Source organism: Sphaerodactylus townsendi, linkage group LG06 (assembly GCF_021028975.2).
Source record: "Sphaerodactylus townsendi isolate TG3544 linkage group LG06, MPM_Stown_v2.3, whole genome shotgun sequence".
Classification (NCBI taxonomy): Eukaryota; Metazoa; Chordata; class Lepidosauria; order Squamata; family Sphaerodactylidae; genus Sphaerodactylus; species Sphaerodactylus townsendi.
The window spans coordinates 25,822,247-25,843,342 of record NC_059430.1 but is presented as its reverse complement, the minus strand read 5'-3'; the positions used below and the strand labels follow the sequence as shown (position 1 = coordinate 25,843,342).

General features: G+C 47.0%; 1 protein-coding gene across 8 annotated transcripts in view; it reads left to right on the top strand.

Annotated features, from left to right (window-relative positions):
• Positions 1-21,096, top strand: part of IQSEC3 (IQ motif and Sec7 domain ArfGEF 3) — a 219,305-nt gene that overhangs the window by 93,045 nt on the left and 105,164 nt on the right. For 7 of the 8 annotated variants that reach the window (XM_048499195.1, XM_048499194.1, XM_048499200.1 and 4 more), the window contains exon 2: positions 10,655-10,735. In XM_048499195.1, coding sequence (XP_048355152.1) covers positions 10,655-10,735 — 81 coding nt within the window. Of the gene's footprint in view, positions 1-10,654; positions 10,736-21,096 lie in introns of those variants that run through there. The other variant, XM_048499202.1, reaches the window with a different exon arrangement.

The window sequence follows — 21,096 nt, the reverse complement described above, 5'->3', positions numbered from 1 at the left end:
ATGGGTGTAGTGGTTGGAATGTTGGACAGGGATCTGGACGACCCAAGTTAAAATCTCCTTTCTGGCATAGAAGACCATCGGGAGATTTTTTTCTCTTAGCCTGACCTCACAGTGTGGTTGTTGCTATGAGGATAAAGCACAGGAGAGCAATACAACACCAAGAGCTGCTTTGGGTCCACATTGAGGTAAAGAAGAGAGTATGCATGTCTAAATAAACATCTGCAATAGTTTTTATGTTGCTGTAACTAGGGCAGGGGTCTGCAACCTGTGGCTCTCCAGATGTTCATGGACTATAAATCCCATCAGCCTGGTGGGAATTGGGTTGATGGGAATTGTAGTTCTTGAACATCTGGCGAGCTGCAGGTTGCAGACCCCTGAACTAGGGTAATGCCATAGAGTCTGCCTTCCAAATCTTCCAGTTCCTGGATGGTAACTGATCTCTTTAATTTGAATATCAGTTATAATTAGGCTTGACAAGTGGTGGGAGATGGGCAGAGGCACAATCGCCATCCCTGTGTGGTGATGCAACTTCTGGCATGACCCGGAAGTGATGATATTGCACCAGAGTGCGTTTTGGGCCGAGTGCTAGAGTGCTGCCCATAGCACAACACCATCACTTTCAGGTTGTGTTGGAAGTTGCGTCACTGCACTAGGACAATGATCACCCCTCCCCCAATTTGGCTAGCCTCTTTCTACCCAGTGACCTGCTGGTAATGTCAGTGGGTAATGGTCAGGTGCTATTTGGAGGTTGGTAACCATAGCTGCTTAGGTGCCAATTTCTGGCCAAGGAAAATGGGGTTGAAATACAGTAAAGATATGTGTGGACCAAGAGTGGGGCCTAGCCTGAAGCCATGGCCAATATCCTGTGATGACTGAGTGTGTCGTCCAGAATGCCTCCCTTCTCCCTGGAATCCAGTGCCTTGAACATTTTTTTTTCATGATGTGGATAAAGTTCCTTGGAGGAAGGTTTTTGAAACTGATCTCCCTGTATCTTGACTGTGGATGTCCTGGGACTTTCCCCAGGCATGTTTGGTCGTTCTCATTATTCATCAGGACACCAGCTCCCAGCACAGCTGTTTTATCAGGACAGCTCCCAAGAAACCGATTCAGTGCTAATGACAGTGGATGGGAAATAGCTGTTGCTTAACCAGGAAGGCATTTCGTTTTTGTTGTACCTGTGCCAGGCAGCTTAATGGTGATTAACGCAGGTGCTGAAATAGGTGGCAGGTTCCAGACTTTGATCTCTTCATATTCAACATGCCAAGAGAATAGACCCATTGGTGTGTGATGGTCAGAGGATTTTTCAGTCTGGGGAATTGTGCCGTTGCTGGTCTTGCTTAAAAGTAGAGTTTGCACCAAATCCCATCAGAAAAATTAAAGATGGATTTTAGAAGACCCCCCATGTAGGCATTCTGAGGAAAGCTCAAAGACGTTTTCTAGGATTTTGTGATGGATGCTCTCAAGGAGGGCCTGCGGCCAGACCCGTGGAAAGAATATGCATGCAGAAAGTCCCAGACTAAATCCTTCACATCTCCAGACAAGTTAATCACACATTACAAATCCCTCATGTTTGTCCACTCTGGCCTGGGGAAATTCCTGAAGATTTGGGGATGGAGCCCATGAAAGGGAATTTGGGGAAGCCTTTCACCTAGAATCAGTGGTATACCATAAAGTTTACCCTCTCAAGCTGGGACTCTTTAGTTTGGAGAGGAGACGTCTGAGGGGGGATATGATTGAAGTCTATAAAATCATGCATGGGGTAGAAAATGTTGACAGAGAGAAATTTTTCTCTCTTTCTCACAATACTAGAACCAGGGGGCATACATTGAAAATGCTGGGGAGAAGAATTAGGACTAATAAAAGGAAACACTTCTTCACGCAACGTGTGATTGGTGTTTGGAATATGCTGCCACAGGAGGTGGTGATGGCCACTCACCTGGATAGCTTTAAAAAGGGCTTGGACAGATTTATGGAGGAGAAGTCGATTTATGGCTACCAATCTTGATCCTCCTTGATCTCAGATTGCAAATGCCTTAGCAGACCAGGTGCTCAGGAGCAGCAGCAGCAGCAGCAGGCCATTGCTTTCACCTCCTGCATGTGAGCTCCCAAAGGCACCTGGTGGGCCACTGCGAGTAGCAGAGTGCTGGACTAGATGGACTCTGGTCCGATCCAGCAGGCTAGTTCTTATGTTCTTATGCCATTTTCTCCAGGGAAATTTCTCTCTGGTCTGGAGATCAGTTGTAATTTTGAGAGAACTTGAGTTTCACCTGGAGGATGACAACTCGACAGCTGTCCTCTGGGAATTCTGTTTTGAGTGGTAGATGGAAATATGGAGGACTGGACGATTTTTCTGACCTGGAGCTGCTATTTGACCCATTGAAGAAAGGTGCATATGGCTTCTCAGTGCGGATAACTGCCTCCCAACCTCTCCAGAGGCCATTTCCCAATGTGAGTCATGTCCACAGTGCCCAGGAATTAAGGTATGTGTTCAGAACTCCCACAGAAGTTCTGTTGATAGGACCCACAACAGGCACCTTGGGGACACGCAGGCTTTGTCATATGTGACCCAAAGCAGGCTTGGAATTGGACTTATCTTTGGCTGAAACCCTCCAGGGCCATTGTCATCCGGGCTAGAAGACATCTGCGCTAGATGGGCCAAACATCTGACTCAGTCCAAAGCAGCTTCAGCTCCAGAATGGCCACTAATTTTTTTTTACATAAAATAAAATTGGGACTTTTAAACAGGAAATATTTTGTAGCCTGGAGTGTCTTATCTAAGATTAGCAGTGTTTCTTGTGTGCGATGTTTGGACAGCTCTACTTGCAAGATGTGTATCTAGGGAAAATAAATCTTCTTTGGTGCCCGAGAGCTGGGTAGCTGAGTTGATTCTTGCCCACATTCCACTTGCAGAGTAATGCAGTAAAGCACATAGGGGAGAGGAGTGGAGATGGGTGGGTCTGGCCAGGGAGCTTATTGCTGGGTAACAAGTGCATGCCATTTTCCAGAACTCTGACACATCTGTGCATACAGTAAGGTATTATAAGAGCAGCAGTACCTTAATAGGTACATAACCGTCCCTGGATTTGTAGTTAGTTGACTTTGTGTGTCCTCTAAAATGGTCTTGTAAGTGAAGTGACATTTGATGGGTGCATGACTTGCCAGGTCCCTAAGCAGCCACAGAAAGTAACAAGCCACAATCTAGGCAAGGTATTTGAAGCATTCGGACAACCCTGTTAGCCCCTGAAATGTAGAGACTGCTTCAAACATGATAGACTTTCTGCAATGATGGCACAGCCATGTTGATAAACCAAAAAGCCATGATTAACTGCAGACACGCTTATTTCCCAGGCTAACCTGATCTCGTCGTATCTCAGAAACTAAGCAGGGTGAGCCATGGTTAGTACTTGGATGGGAGACCAGCAAGGAACACCAAGCTGTGCAGAGACAGGCAATGTCAAACCCCCTCTGAATGTCTCTTGCCTTGAAAATCCTGCTGGGTAACTTAGCTGCAACTTGTATACTGGACACGAAGAAGAAGAAAAGTTTGGATTTATATCCCACCTTTCTCTCCTGTAAGGGGACTCAAGGTGGCTTAAAACTCCTTTCCCCTCTGCTCTCCACAACAGATACTTTGTGAGGTAGGTGGGGCTGAGAGAGATCTGAGAGAACTATGACTAGCCCAAGGTCACCCAGCAGGAATGTAGGAGTGCAGAATCACATCTGGTTCACCAGATAAGAGTCTGGCACTCAGGTGGAGGAGTGGGGAATCAAACCCGGTTCTCCAGATTAGAATCCACCTGCACTTAACCACTACACCACACTGGCTTCCCAGCATTGGCTTCCCAGCATTGCGGCTTCAGTAAAAGTGTGTAGATAACGTGTAATTATGATAACGTGGTTTGCATGCTCATCTGCTCTGTTTATGTAGGAGAGTTGGCCTTTTCCAGTTTGTTCCAGTAACAAAAGACTAAAATTGTTTCCCTAAAATAGGGGGCAGGGGATGACACGTTTAACACCTTGGCGTCAAGAAGAGGGATTGCTGGAGCCTAAACTGTCAGAAGGAAGCGTTCGTTGGAGGGAGGGGAGGAGAGAGAGAGGTTTCTTAAGGTTCCAGTGAGGACATGCTCCCCCTCACCCCCCACATATGGAGAGGTTATCCAAATGCTTTATCCAATTTTATTCCTGACTTTTTGTGATCATCCCATTCTTAGCCATCTGTTGGTGCAAATCTGCGCAGCACTTTTTGGGTCAGGAATTATACAGTGTCTTGCCTAGCTTTTAGAGGGATTAATATTTAGAAAATGCTTCAGCCATTTCCAAAACAAAGATGATAGACTTCTTAACATTCATGCTGCTAACACAGGTGGAAAACACCACCACATGGTTCCAGGGGGGTTTTGTGCCTTGCTTGCTCACCATCAATATATCTAATTCTGAATGTGTCCAAAATTATGTATCCAAGGCAGTTTTGGCCCTTGAGGGATGTCATGCCCCCACGGAGGCTTTTGTTATTTCCTTGTTAAGATTCAGTTTCCCCTTAGTTAGCATGGTTTTAGTTCATTGTTAAGTCTTCTAAGGGAGGGTATTTTAGTTAAGCCCCTGTCCCTTTAAGACATTTCCCAGTAGGCAGTTTCCTTTCTTTACCCAGCAATCCCCTGTTTTAGTTCTAGCCAGTCAGTCAGAGTGAGGTGCTAAGGGTAGTTGGAGACTGGAATATTTGTGACGTCCATATTAGTATTTGGTTGTCCATAGAGCACAAGTCAAGTTTAATAGCAGTTAGAACTAGACAAAGACTGAAAGAACTGAAAGGAAGCAAGACACAGTGGACTTTCTTGAAAACAACCAAGAGAAGACACAGTCTACAGCTTCAAACCTTCTCAAGACAAGCAAGTACTCTGACTTAGATAGACCTAAGGGAGGAGTTAGGGTCTTGTTTCTGTCAAGTAATAAACCCATCGTAAGAACTGTTGAACCTGGCTTGTGTCTCCCCCACTCTGTCCTAGCCAAGTATGGGGCACCTCAAATAGATTCACTTGGGGGGCAGAACAAGGGAGGACACATCACAGCCAACCCCAGCAGCAACCACCAGGCGACTTCATACTATGCAACTTCAATAACTCCCAAGACCTGGCTGCTTTCTACTGGTTCAACAGCAGCCATCTCATGAAGACCAGTGAGGGTATAGTTATTCAGGCTCCAAAGTAGGGTTTGGGAGACCCATCTGGAATCCCCAGTGTGCCCTGGAGGTTCACTGGGTAGCCTGGAGGAAGTCACACACTCTCAGCCTGACCTACCTCACAGGTTTGTTGTGAAGACAGAATGGAGGAGAAAGATGTAAGCTGCTTTGAGTCCCCGTTGTGGAGAACCTACAAGGGCTTGTGGGGAGCAACTCACTTTCCCTTGTATCCCTCTCTGCATCTATTTATTTTTCCTCCACCTGACACCACCCATATCCTCACCTTTTCCTGCTTCCTTTTCTCCTTCCCACCCACCAGCCTACCTGCCTTTTAACTGTCCCCTCGTGTTCAACTATATTTATTTACTTCATTGGTTCTTTATCCACACCACAAATAAAACATCTTGAGCACATTAAAAGAAGCTTTTTGGGGGAGGAACTCCGCACATCTCCCCCCCCCCCCCTAAAATGTCATCAGGACATTTTATTTCAGCTCAACCTGGTTTATTTTTCAATGCTAAACTAGTGATCTTTCCCCACCAAGTCAGCTTAAAGTTGTTCCCAACTTGCTGTGCGGTGCGGAGTTCAGGAAACAACTTATTCCTACCAGCCAATCTACAAGCTCTGACTCCCACCGGCCATTCTCTGAGGTTTGAACCATCAGTGCCTCTTGCCGTTTGCTGAAGTTGACTGGGGACATTTGCTCTGCTGGCATCTGGGCTGGGCTTTTTTGCAGTGAATTAAGTACATGGTATTAGGTGATTGGTGTGGAAAGGACCTGTGTTTGGCGGTGTCTCCTTCCTGACAGCAGCTCTTTCCGTCTGCAGTCTGTGCTGCCTGCCAGTCTCCTGTACCAGAGTTGCCAGCTTTCTGATGGGGCCTGGAGACCTCCCAGAATTACAGCTGATCTACAGGCGACAGCGAACACTTTCTCAGGAGAGAAAAGGACTACTTTATGGTATCACATCCTGCTGTGGTTCTTCCTTTCCTCAAACTCTGCCCTCCCCAGGCTCCATCCCCAGATTTCCAGAAATTTCTCAAACCCGGAGTTGCCGACCCTCATTTCATTTCTGTGGGCCTCTCTCAGCCAGGAAGTTGCTTTCTTTGAGGCTTGTGGGAAATACTTTTGTGGTAGTTATGAAGAAGAAGAAGGAGGAGGAGGAGGAGGAGGAGGAGTTTGGATCTATATCCCCCCTTTCTCTCCTGTAGGAGACTCAAAGGGGCTTACAATCTCCTTGCCCTTCCCCCCTCACAACAAACACCCTGTGAGGTGGGTGGGAGCCTGAGAGAGCTCTGAAAAGCTGTGACTAGCCCAAGGTCACCCAGCTGGCATGTGTGGGAGTGTACAGGCTAATCTGAATTCCCCAGATAAGCCTCCACAGCTCAGGCGGCAGAGCGGGGAATCAAACCCAGTTCCTCCAGATTAGATACACGAGCTCTTAACCTCTTACGCCACTGCTGCTCCTATGGAGCTACTCCTATGGAGATGCCAGCTTTTCTTTCTGTCGGGGCTCCCATGCCTTTTTTATTTATTTATTTATTCATTCATTCATTCATTCATTCATTCATTCATTCATTCATTCATTTATTTATAATTGGTTTTATATACCGCCCCTCCCCCGAAGGGCTCTGGGCGGTGAACAACACAATAAAACAATAGTTACAATAAAACCCCCATTAAAACAACAATCAATAATATTATATTATTATTATTAATATTATATTGGCATCCAATCATAAAAACAGAACTTCATAGATCCACCCTGGAAAATAAAACAGAGAAGCGGAGAACCCAGAATGTAAAGAAAAGGAGGGGGGGCATCAGCGGCCCGGCCCTCAAAGCGCCAGTGGAGCAATTCAATCTTGGAGCCCTGGGAACTCTCCAAGATTTGCCAGGGCCAGGATGGTGAGTGTGCGTGTTCCCGCAGGCAGGAGCAGGGCTGTAAAGCCCTGGCGGAATAGAAACCAGCCACATCATCGAGGGCCAGGGACCTGATAGAATTGGCCTCATGACGTAGAGGCCGTGTAGGGTTTATATAGGGTAAGAGCCGGTCGAAGGTATTCTGAAGGAGTTCCAGGCAGCGTAAAGGCCTTAAAGGTAAGCACCCATACCTTATAGATGATTGAACTCAACTGGGAAGCTTCAGTGCGAAGCACAGGTTGGGTATGTTCTCCTAAGAGCACCACCTGTGAGAGCAAACACGCATGCTGGACCAGCTTCAGCTTCGAAGCGGAAGAGCGTGAGGAGGGCATAGAAGCGGAACACAATAGTCCTAACCTAGAGGTGACGTTGCATGGATCACGGTGGCAAGATCCGCCTGGGAGGAAAGGGCCAACACGCCCGGGCCTGCCGAAGATGGAAAAACACAACCCGGGTTATATGGGCCACACCTGGGTTTCCATTGAAAGATGAATCAGGTGGACCCCGGAAGGCTGCAAGCCCGGGAGGAGGCGGTGCCAATAAAGAGCCCCTCCCACTCAGGCGGTTAAAATCCCCACCTCCCCTCTTGGCCCGGCCAGAGGATCTCGTCTTTGATGGATTCAGTTTTAACCTGCTCTGTTGCTTAACCATCCAGCAACAGCCTCCCCAGCGTGCTGTGGAGCTGCTGGGGCGTGCTTCTCCCTCCATCAACAGGAATGAGCTGGAGTGTATCATCAGGCGTTACTGGTGACATGAATCAGCCCAAAGCTCCGCTTACCAACTGAGCAAGGGGTCGCATGTAGATGTTAAACAACAGCGGGGACAACAGCGCTCCCTGAGGCACCCCGCAATGAAGCGGGCACTTCTGGGAGGCTTGATCCCCGCACCACACTTGCTGACTCCGGTCCCGGAGAAACGAGACAATCCACTGAAGGACAGTGCCCCGCACCCCGGAAGCGGTGTGTGTGTGTGTGTGTGTACTTAAGAGTATGAAAAGAATCTAGCAAATGAAACTTTCTCCATTCATCTGTGCTCTGTGAAATTTATTTGCAAGGAGGATTGGTACTTTAGTCAAATTCCTCAGCTGGAAAGAAGCCTAGAAGTGCAACTCTGAGCAGAGGTACCCCCTTCTAAGCCCATTGACTTCACTGGACTTAGGAGGGTAGAACTCTGTTTGGCATGGTACTGTTAAGTATGTGTAATTGTATTTGTATACATCCATACTTTGAAACCTGTGTCTTTCCTGATAATCTTCTCCTACTTGCTATGTAAAAATATGCAAAGAGCAGGGTGCCTATAATCAATATGAATTTTTTACCTTCCACATTCATCGCTGGTCTGGTTAAAAATTGCTAGCAAATAGAGATAGGGAATGAGTACAAAAGAAAAAATACTCCATTTTGTCCCAGTGGCAGGGAAGTTTTATCTAGGTTACCTCACAGACACATAGTAGTCTGTATGGTAGATAACTGGTGTTTATTGTCGGGTTTTTCTGCGATGCTGTCCTCGTTTTAAAATGGCTTTGTAGGAGTCTGTGTTCCATAACAAAAACAGAAACGCATCTTCAACAAAATATGATCTGAACAGTCGTAATGGGAAAAGTTTGCACCTGTCGACTTTTTACTGGTCACAGAACCCAGGAGTGCTGCTCGGCAGAAGAACTGCCAACTGCAGTGACTGGAAATCTCAAGCAGTGTAGCATTATTTCCAGGAAGGCAAAATCAGAGTAATGGAACTTGGTCTATTGTTGTGCTTTTATTTGAATTTTTTCCTTTTCCTTTCGGCAGGTTCAGGGTGGGTTAGAATGTGAAAATCCCCATTAAACTCAGAGCGGTGAGAGTTCTTGGTAGAGTTTCCCCAACTTCTCAATTGTACAAATAGCCCTTCAGAAGGCACATCGATACACTGATTGGTGTGGGATCAGATGCATTGTTTTGGTGCTTTGAAGCCCCACAGCACGCATGCGTAGAGTTTATCATCCCGGCCGCTTCCACAGCTGACAGAGACCCGCTACAGATGGCTTTAAAGCTTGCAAACTGAAAGGAACCTATTAACTTAATATCCCTTGCTGGAGATGTAATCCTGTTAATTTTTTCTATTTGTTTAATTACTAAGGCTCATTGGTTAGAAGTATTTTAAAAGACCAAGGAAACGACAGTATATGGAATATCAGTAGACACAATGGCCTGTTGCTTTGACGACAGTCCACGGACTTGGAGACGTTGTGAGATTTGCTAATTGTGACTAAAATATCTTCCTGGCAGCCAGAAGAACAAAAGGCCCTCATCTTTAATAGGACAGTACTTCAGAATCTGGGATGTGTGTTGTGTAATGGAAGCTTATCAATATTGTTCAGCTCAATGAAGAAGGTGGGACAAATCAATTAAAATCCAGATTTAATTGATGATGTTTGGATCAACACTTCTGATGATTCACGTGATTTGGAATAATTGCTTTATTTTAATTATTAATAGCCTGTTTTTGGGGGAAAGACCCTGATAACTTAGTAACTATTAGACTATCTTGCGATAATATGAAATACAGACACATAACCTATGAAGGATGGTGTAATACAGTGGGACAAATGAGTAAAGGTCAGAGAGGATATCCATCCATGGAGGATTTCCTTGCCTCCTCATGAGTTCAGCAGTTGAAAATGTTGCTCATGAGAGCTCTAGGCACAGCAACTGGGATGGGGGTAGGAGATGTCCATGACACAAAGGAGGAATGGTGAAAAATCACTCCTCTTCCATCCATGGAAATACTTGATGGGTTCCAGTTCTGTGTAACCCATGGGCAGAGAGTCAGAGGCTCATTCCGCACATGTAGAATAATGCACTTTCAAACTGCTTTCAGTGCTCTTTGGAGCTGTGGAGAATAGCAAAATCCACTTGCAAACAGTTGTGAAAGTGGTTTGAAAATGCATTATTTAGTGTGTGTGGAAGGGGCCAGAGGTGCCTCTTAAAAATGGTTGTTTGCCTGTCGACGTCAGTTGCATTAGTTACTCCACCCAGTCTCCTTGGACACATATGATCTGTTCGTTTCTTGAGCCTGCTCAGGGGGCTGATTGGGACACACAGGATAGCTGTTATCCCTGACTGTTCCAACTAAGATATTGATACAAGAGAGCACATGCTTCAGTTTTCCCCCCTCCAGCTCCCCTCCGTGTATCAAAGGAGCACTCAAGGAGGTTTCAAGCTAACAATCTCCCTCCAATTCACATGGGCAATTTAACCGGGGGTGGGGGGGGGAGGGGGTTCAAATGTGCATTCCCACCCTTCCCCCAATGCATATCTGAAGGGTACTACCCAGTGGGAAAGATGCTGTGCGTTCCGCAGTTCGTGTGGATTGATTTCCCATCCTAGAATTATGATGGTTGCAAAGCACCACACGTTGGGTTTTTTAATCATCCAGGTTCTCCTTTGTCTCTTAAAAGACCAACATCACCAGTGGGCATCGGTGGCCGAGAATTGATGTAGACAAGAGGATATGATCCCACTTAACCTGCCAGTGAGTGAGCCAAATTCTTACCTGCCACTGTTTGTTTTCTGTTTCAGGAATGAGACTGTTTTACACCAGTTTTGCTGTCCAGTGGCTGATGCAGAGCAGAAGCCATCATCCTCGGATTCTTCTCCAAGGTGGGAAAGTTGGTCAATGGATGTCCTCCTGGCTCTTCTTCTTTATTTTTTTTTCTCCCTTGCCTTCCCCACTTCCCCTTCTACACTAAACATGAAAGCATCAGGCTTTCCTTTGCTCACAGCCGCTCCCTCAAGATGGGCCAAATTGTAAAGTAACCCTAGGACATGGCCAGGTATAGCTGTTATATGCTGACATCTGATTGGAGAAAGTTTGCTTTCCCAGCATGCCCTTGGTGCTGAGTTCATCCATCTGAGGTATCAAGTAAGAATGGAAGTGACTGAGGATCCAGCCAGTGGGAACCGGGCAACAGAGAGGAGAGAGATGCCCAACATATATCAAGGGATGGGTGCGAAATCTGCATTGGTGAATAGTTGGAGTCCTTTAGCGCTCAGCTCCTACCGACTCAAAGGGGTGGGGAACAAGACCCAGGCCCAGGCTAGGCTGGGGATGCTTCCATGAGGTTTTTCTCAGTGGCACCTTTGAGAAGCAGTAGTTCTTTCGGAGGCTTCGCCATGCAGTCATCCACCTTCTAGGATCTCCACTGGTCTCCACTGGCTCCTCTGTGGTTTTCCACACACCTGTTTTAGTATACAGCTTCCTGAAAAACACACTGTGGGGAAAGTGTGGCTGGGAAGATGTGGATTTCACTACCCCCCCCCCCCAAATATCCAGCACTGCATCTCCTAACACCTGCTATCTATACCCTCCTGCTGATGGGATTTTTCACCATTTATTTTTTTATCGGTAGTAGATAATCAGTCTAGCGTCCTGACACTCACCATCAATTACACTTGCTACTAATTAAAAAACAGGAACAGCACAAAGCCCACTAATGGGGATATTGGGGTGGGGGAGGGGCAGGTGCAATAAGAAATGGCAAGCCAAAGGGGGGAAATCTCTGTTCTTGTTGCAGATGCCTTCCCATCTGTAGCAGCAACGAAGGCAGGCTGGAGAACCACCCCCATGGAGAAGCAACCTGAGAGAGGGGAGAATACAGCAGGGAATTTGTTCAGACAGCGAGCCTGATCCAGAAGCATTTAGCAGGGTCAAGTTGTATCTCTTGGCCAGGGGTCTGCAACCTGTGGCTCCGGAGCCTCATGCGGCTCTTTCAGCCTTATGCTGAGGCTCCACGTGGCCTGGAGGTCGAAGGGTAGCATGGGCATGTCCCTCCAGCCCTCCAGAGCAGCGCTGGAAGGAAAGGTAGTCGAGGAGCTGAACGGGCTCCATGCGTGGAGGCGCCGCTCCCTCCCACTCACCTCGCTCCTGGAAGGCTAAAGTATGCCCATGCACCTTCCACCTCCAGCTTAGGAGGTGGAAGGAAGTAAGCGTGGCCGTATCCCTCCAGAGTGGCTGCCATCCCCCCTCTGCCATTCCTGCAGCTGCCATCGCCCCTCTGCCCCACGGAGCAGTCTCCTGCCTGCTCCATCGGGCAGAGGGGGTTTCCCTGCCTGGCGCTGCTGCCTCCCACAGTGCGAGAGGCGGTGGCACTGGGCAGGCCGCAGATGCCATCCCCCCTGTGCCCCACAGTGCAGGCGATTGCCTGCTCCATTGGGCAGAGGGGGTATCCCTGCCCAGTGCCTCCGCCTCCCAGTGCTGGAAGGAAAGGTGAGTGGAGGGGCCGAACCGGAGGCGGCTCCATGCGGAGCCATCTCTCCGGCTCGGTCGATCTTTGGGGCCGTGGAAAATGGGTCCAAATGGCTCTTTGGGTGGTAAAGGTTGCTGACCCCTGCTCTTGGCATATCCCTAAACAGGAGGTCTCTTAGCTTGTTTCACTGATTATCCTTCCCTTTCTTCCACTGGACCGATCTTGTTCGCAGTGCAAACAACTGATAGTGTGTGGGTTGGGACCGTTAAGGGATGTTCACAGAACAAGGTCAGTAGGGACTAACTGTTCCACTGGAGGCTTCCTTATTACCCATCCTGCCTACCATTGGGGTTTGGGAAATCACAAAGGTAAGATGGATGGCTGAGATGGAATCTCTAGCACACAGGTGGCCAACCTATGGTGCTCCAGAAGTTCATAGACTATAATTCCCATCAGCCCCTGCAAGCATGGCCAATTGGCCATGCTGATGGGAATTGTAGTCCATGAACATCTGGAGCACCATAGGTTGGCCACCCCTACTAGCAGCTCTAGGATCTTGTTATGAAAGGGCAGCAAGGAGTGCATGGCATCAGTTTATCATTCTATTGAGGTCTCCAGAAAGCTGAAGGCCTGTCCTATCTTTTCCTCTTTCCCACAACACTTAACTGAGCCTAATGCCTCCCTGTCAAAATCGCTTGACCAGACAATGCAGACACTCGTGGGAGTGCAAAGGTCTCTTTATTGCAGGCAGAAAGACAGATCAGGAACAGCTAAAAGACAGCTCTGCCTGACAAGCGGAGCTTTCCCCAATGTAAGCAATACTCCCTTCCCCCTTCCCTTGGGAGCGAAGACACAGTTATGAGAACCAAAAGCATTTGGCCTTCATGAGGCCAGCACCAGGAACAGTTAGATAACACACGTGGCTACCAGCAAGTACAAGAATTCACACAGAGCAAAGTCTCCCCACCCCCACAGAAAGCGGTCTTGACACTCCCCTTGGCCAGAATCCACATCCAGGTTGGCTTCTGCCTTCACGCACTTATATTAAAAGCTGGTCTGCATGGAAATATGAACTTGAAACAGAAGCAACAACACATTTGCCTTGGGATATTGTTCATAGCATTTGTTAAACTAGGTGGCTTATTTATTGGGTTGGCAAGGATAGCTGAGCTTGAAACCCAAACAGAATTTCTTTGTGTGGTTTAACATTTTTTAAATACTGTTTAAAAAACTCCAGAATTTTATGATAAGCTAATTGGAAGGAAGTTGCAGGCAACGATCTGTGCATACGAGCAGAAAGAACTACCAGTGCCCAAATGTCTCAAGTTTAACACATTTTCTTACCCTGAGTGGTTTGCAACGAGAAGGTATCGGCATGGATCTGGGGAAGTTTTGACAGGAAGCAATTGCCATATTTTCCTTCTGAGCACGTTGATGGTAGTTAACAAGCTCTGATCCTTTAACAGAGAAAAATTGTACGACAGACATTCCCTTTACAATGGCGAAGACATGAGACTGATTTGTATTTTCATCTCATTGCTTTCTCACCCACAACACAAAAGTCTTCCGTTTTGTGACTTCAGACATCTCCTGAATGTGGTAGCAAATGTAATGAGTCTGTTGCAGCCTGCATTCCTGAGGCAATTTGGATCAGCTTCTCTTTTGAAATCCTACATAATGACACTAACCTGTGTAGAAGTTCGCAAATGCTGGGCTTTTGCGGTGCCATTACAAAATTATTTGCACATGTCTGACAGCAAGCAGGTCAAAATACAAGCACGCCTGTTTCCAGGCAGAAATGTGCACAAATGAGCCCTCTCTGGCATGTGCTCTGCAGCTATTGTAGCATTTTAAATAATAATGATTACAATTTTGTATGGCACTTCCTTAAGTGGCCAGAGCACACTCATGATTTTCTGAAGGGTGGAGCAGCGTTTTGTTCACCAAACTGTAGCTGCGATAACTCGGGTAGAGGGAGAGCAGCTGGTAGAAGGCCACATTAAAAAAACAGTTCACAGCTAAGGATAGGTTTCAGGCAGGGACTTTGGGCTCTCTGCTCATGTTCTTAACCATGACCACCCCAGCATGAGATAAGCATAAAGCAGAGGCGTTCCTCCCATTGGGCAAAGTGGGCAGTTGCCCAGGGCGCCCCCTTGTGGGGGGCACCAAAAATGCAGGTGGGATTTTTTTTGAATTTTCAGTGTTTTTTCTGTTTTTGGCCTGCAGGAGGCGCAGGTTTTAGGCTAGCAGCACCAAAATTTCAGGGATTTTTCAGGAGACTATCCTGATGATATCACCCAAGTTTGGTAAGGTTTGGTTTAGGGAGTCCAAAGTTATGGACTCCCATAGGGAGTGTCCCCATCCCCCATTGTTTCAAATGGGAGCCAATAGGAGATGAGGGCTACACCTTTGGGGGTCCATAACTTTGAACCCCCTGAACCAAACTTCACCAAACATGGCTGGTATCATCAGTAGGGGCTCATGAAGATACTCTGAAATTTTGGTGCTATCTTAATAATTGCACCCCTGACAGCAGGCACACCCTAAATTTCCCCAAATTCTCCTTTTAAATCCACCCCCTTCCTGCCAATGCTGGTTTTCTTTATTTCTTTCTTTTATTCTTTCAATGCCTAATAAAGGTTGTTGTTGTTGGGGGGGGCATGAAACTCAGGTTTTGCCCAGGGCTCCAGTTTGCCTAGGTACGCCACTGGCATAAAGGCAGCAAGTGAGGCTGCAAAATAACCTGCACAAACCAATTAGCATTAATTTTGCTTCAGGCGTATTTCCTTAGCAATAAGGTCCCAATCCAAATCTAACTGGGTAAAGGTAGTGCCTTACGCAAGCGTTGGGTCATTACTCACCTAGGGGTGATGTCACATCAGGACGTTTGCTGTGGTCCTTTCTGCGCAAGTCACTGCAATGTTTTCGAAACGTTTGCAGTCTTCCCCATTTGTCCGCACTCATCCCCTCGAAAATGTTTCCTGGCTGCCATTTTGTGATTCTCCCATTTTATTTTAATGTCTCTGTGGATTTGGAGCTTTGATGCTTCCGAGCCTCATGCTGCAATTCTTTGTGGATTGTGTCTTTGAAGATATCACCCCCCCCCCCAATTCTTTTAAAAATGACAGAAGCAAGCAGGTGAGTTCTCTAGCATGTCTGCCGTTATCAGAGGAGTTGGAGTCTCTCTGGATGAAACAAAGTGTTGCAAACAAAGGTAGGGTGACTGGTCTACATACTTGACCCATATAGTTCACAAGTCAACTTTGCAATAAAATGGAAGTCACTGGAAGTCTTTTGTCTAAATAATTATTTTATTGTTATGTTAGATAACAGGTCTGTCCATAATGAAGGGGGAAGTGGAGAGATTATACAGCAATCACAGTCCTTAGAGTGTTTTAGGGAGAACTTATTAAAAACGGGAACTTCTAGATTGGTGTGTAGGTGGGTGTGTCCTTGAATGATGCTAGGCCCTTGGCCCTGGGATTGGCCAGGCTTGGAGAGCAGGAGTTGTTAACACAAGGTTGATGCCTTGTAGACTGTTGATCCAGAAGACTCCCCACCCAGCCCAAGGCTTAAATAGGCTGAGAGGGAACTGTTCAACTGCTCTGGAAGCAATACTTGGGACTCATCCTGCCAAGGCCAATGGGGTGTAGTGGTTTAAGAACAGCAGACTGTAATCTGGAGAACCAGGTTTGAGTCTCTGCACCTCCACATGAAGGCCTTGGGCTAGTCACAGTTCACTCAGAACTCTCTCAGCCCCACCTACCTCACAAGGTGTCTGTTGTGGGGAGGGGAAAGGGATCTTAAACCACTTCAAGATCCCTTAAAGATAGAGAAAAGTGGGATATATAAAACCAACTCCCCAGGAGTATCTTGGAAGGAGACCCAGGCACCACCTGCCCCTCCCTCCCCACTGTTCACAGGCCAGGAAGGGAAAGCACTGTCAGCGAGAGAGTGGCCGACAGGCTGGCAATCAAGTGAGAAAGGTGGACAGGTCAGCAGTGGCCCACGGTCCAGGAAGGAAAAACACTGTTGGTGAGAGAGGGGGAGGGCATGGTGGGGTGGCGGGGGGGAGTGTGCCAGGGGGCATCATGGGGGGAGTTCTGCTGGGTGCGGTGGGGAGGAGGTTCTTTTTCATTTTGTAAAAGTACGCCGCTGACCAACTCTCCTGCTCCTTCACTGGGGCCAGGATTCTGCAAAGGATTACATCTACTGGGACAGGCTGCTAACGTGGCCTTGTGCCTCCTCTATCTCAGCACGAGCTCTCTGCTGCTCCTGCTGGGTGGAGTCAGATGCTAGAAGGATTGTGGGTTGGGTCTGGGCTGATGCTTAGTTCCCCTAGGACTTCGGGGGGGGGGGGGGGGGAGACAGAGGGAAGTTCTGGTGAAGGAGGCCCAAGTCCAGGCTCCTCATGGGTGGCTTCTGGAACAGGTGGGCCAGAGTCATCTATCATGCAGGGGTCTTCCAGAGCTTCCTGCTCTCCCCCAGGCCTTGTTTCTGCCTCTGAGGCACACCCTCTGAGCTTCTGGGTCAGAGCCCCCTGAGTAGAGTTTGTGACGGGGTCACTTGTTGGTTGCATTTGAAGGTGAGAGCAGTTTTTTTCTTTTAAACTCAACATCCCACATCAGGACCTTGTCTCTGTCCATATTTTTAGGATGAATAAAGCCACTGGTCTTTGTGATTAATCAAACTGGAGAAGCTGAAGCAATCAGGATTTAAAACCAAGTAGCCTAATATCCTGACTAAACTGTACACAAATACAAAGGGGAGGGGTTGTTCAACTCAGATACAACAAACAAATAATCTGCACAAAAATGACTAGCACGGCAAAGACTGAACAATGTAACGGTTTACTAGATTAACAATGGCCCCTTCCGCACATGCAGAATGATGCACTTTCAATCCACTTTCAATCCACTTTGCAGCTGGATTTTACTGTGCAGAATAGCAAAAATCCACTTGCAAACAATTGTGAAAGTGGATTGAAAGTGCATTATTCTGCCTGTGCGGAAGGGGCCAATGTGAACCACATCTGCTATAGGGTTATGGTGCCATAGACCATATGTGTTCAAGCATGAGTCACCACTCAACATTCATATCAAGTGCACCAGATTCTGTAGAGTAAACTGAAAACTCACTAACAAATTATCATAATCCAGTGTCATCTGGCTTCTGCTCATGAGGGGCCAACCAGTTTAACAGAACGACCATTGCAGCAGCCATAATTCTGGAGGAGTCTGGCAGCTTGCCTCCTAAAACTGAAGCTCTGCTTTGGAAAACTATCCCCCATCTCATGTCACTTATTGGTGGTCCTTTTGAAATGTCATAACACATGCTGGTAGGGTTGCCAAGTCCAGACTGGGAAATGTTGGTAAATTTTGGGGTGCACCATGGGGAGGGCAAGGGTTGAGGATCTTAGCAGGGTATAGTACCATAGAGCAGGGGTGTCCAACTCTGCTGCTTCAGATGTTCATGGACTACAATTCCCATCAGCCATGCTCATGCCAGCTGGGAATAATTAGGAAAGGAATTGAGAAAAAAACTGCAAATATTGTCATGCCCTTGGCGTAAAGACACGCGGGCGCAACGACGGGCACGCAGCTCAGTTCTGGTCGCCACATCTCAAAAACAATATTGAAGAGATAGAAAAAGTGCAGAGAAGGGCAACGAGGATGATTGAGGGACTGGAGCACCTTCCTTATGAGGAGAGGCTGCAGCGTTTGGGACTCTTATGAGGAGAGGCTGCAGCGCTTTGGGACTCTTCGCTTGGCGAGAGACGCCTGATGGGGGATATGATTGTAGTCCACTGAAAATTATGCATCCTGAAGCAATGTTGACAGAGAGAAATTTTCTCTTCTCACAATACTAGAACCAGGGGCATACATTGAAAATGCTGGGGGGAAGAATTAGGACTAATAAAAGGAAACACTTCTTCACGCAACGTGCGATTGGTGTTTGGAATATGCTGCCACAGGAGGTGGTGATGGCCGGCCAACCCGGATAACTTTAAAAGGGCTTCGGACAGATTTATGGAGGAGAAGTCGATTTCCATGGCTACCAATCTGGATCCTCCTTGACTGAGATTGCAAATCGCCTTAACAGTCTGGTGCTCGAGCAACAGTCGAGAAGGCCATTGCTTTGTTATCCGCATGCGAGCCCTGCAATTCCCGGCAATAATGCGAGTAGCAGAGAGCTGGACTAGATGGACTCTGGTCTGATCCAGCTGGCTTGTTCTTATGTTCTTATGTTCTTACCTGTGCCATAGAGTCTACCCTGCAGAACAGCCAATTTTTCCAGGGAGACTGATCTCTGTTGGCTTGAGGTGAGTTGTAATTCTGGGAGGTCTCCAGAGGCCACCCGAAGGTTGGCCACCTTATGTATTCTGCCCCATTCCCGTTTGCCTTTCCTAATCAGGCATTTTTGGAGGGAAGCGAGAAACTGAGCCTATCGGGAGTGAAATCACTAATAACTGTCAGCCGTCTAGTTTTAATTAGCGTTTTCTTCATTACCGCATCAGCTCCTCTTGTTGCGACGGATTAAATAATGAACTTGCAGCTAGCTCGTTTACAGCAACTTCCAAAACTGCAAGGCTGAGCTGCAATCCTTTAATTAAACTGCCTGGCCTATCCCAACCGCTGCCTCGCCTCATCAGTCTAAGCCTATTAAGGAGAATAGGGACTAATAAGGAGTATAAACAGAGAAGTGGCTCTGGTCTCTTTGACACACTCAAAGCCTCTGTGGCCACGCAGGTGGGCTGCTGACTCCCCCTCCATGGAAACAGTCAGTTGCAGTGATCAGCAGAGTCGGCAAGAATCTCGGCCATGCCTAGCAGTAGTGGAGAAAATTAAAAAAAAATATGCCCAAGCAGCTGAAAGATAAGCAGGTGTTTCTGTAACACCGGGTGTTCTCTGTAGCAAAATGATTGTCAAGTGCCCTATCTCCTAATCCCTGGGCCTATCTCTAGCACAGATTGAAATGTGTTTAGTGGTTATTTCTTCTCCCCAGGGAATCCTGGGAGTTGTAGTTCTGTTCGGGAAGCTAGGGATTTAGAGCAGAAAATTCCATCATCACGCTGCTGCTCTCTGGAGTGCCATGACAATTGAACAAGTATAAAACTACTGTAATATGTAAATATACGTTAGATATGTGTGCAGTGTGAATGTGCTGACTTGATTCTAGAAATAGAAGCAAGAGCAGAAGCAGGCATTTGAGGAGAGAGTAGGACACAATGGAAAGGTGATGGGTTGGATTCCATCATAGAATTGGAAGAGACCCCAAGGGTCATCAAGTCCAACCTCTGCAATGGAGGTACACATGATCAAAGCACTCCGGACAGATGGCCATCCAGCCTCTCTTTGGAAACCTCCAAAGAAGGAGATTCCACCACACTTCGAGGTAGTGCATTCCACTGTCGAACAGCACTTACTGTCTGGAAGTTTTTCCTGATGTTGAGGTGGAATCTCTTTTCCTTCACTTTGAACCCACTTTGAACCCAGAACTCCTGGTCCTAATCTCTGGAGCAGCAGAAAACAAGTTTGCTCCCTCACCAACATGACATCCCTTCAAATATCTAAACAGGGCTATCATGCCACCCTAACCTTCTCTTCACCAAACTAAACATGCTCACTCCCTACGTTTCTCCTTGTAGGGCATGGATTCCAGACCTATTATTGTTTTGGTTGGCCTCCTCTGGGCCTGTTCCAGCTTGTCAATATCCTTCTTGAATTGTGGTGCCCAGAACTGTACACAGCATTCCAGGTGAGAACTAACCAATGCAGAATAGAGAGGTACAATTACATCCCTTGATCTAGATACTATATTCCTATAGATACAGCCCAAAATCAGCCTTTCTGCTGGTGAAAAAGGAAAAATGGGGTTACTCTTTGACCACCAAAAAGGCTATAGTGGGAGTCATGGACCCTGCATGGACAAAAGTCAAATTGCAAACTGCACATATATACAGTTAAACCATCAGAGGTTAAAAAAAAAACCACCCACCCACACATATCTGCCAGGATTGGTGTAGCCCATTTTAGGCATGACAACAACACTATCAGGAGCCATTATCAACGATTATCCATGCTACCTGCAAAGCTCTCAGTATGCATAGTCATCACATATTCATGAACATAGATTCATAGAAGATCCATGTGTTGTCCTAGTCTCATGAAATAGTGACTGCACATATTAAGAGCATGTGTGTGTTTATGTGCGCTTATTGTGCAACCTCACTGGCCACTCCTAGTTGTGATGTCTGAAAAGGACTTGGATCTCCTGTATGTACTTGCTATATAATGTCCAAAATGGCCCTTAATTTCTTTTTCACTCCCTTGCTCGGTATGTGTCCCTGATGACAGATACAGAGCTAAACTTCCTGAGAAATCCAAGCTCACCATTGTGAAGATTCAGCAGACGTTGTTCAGGGTTATGCCCCCATTCTTCACCTAGGCTGTTGAACATGGACTATTATTTGGCCCAACCCTGTGATTTCAGGAACCAGCTCCTCTGGCTTTATCAGCTGATGGGTAGGCCCTGCATTCTGGGGATTTGAATAGGCCAGTAATTGCCTCCCCATTCCCCCAACTCTCATGCTGTGGAATCTTCCATTCCAGAACAATGGCCTTTAAAAACAGGCCTTGCCGAAATCCATCTTGACAGGATTGCATACCGCATTTGCTTTTGTGAAAGTTAATGGGACTGAGACGGGAGGGCCTCATTTCTATTACAGTAATGAGTGGAAAGTCTCAAATCACAGTGGGACACAACAGCATGTGT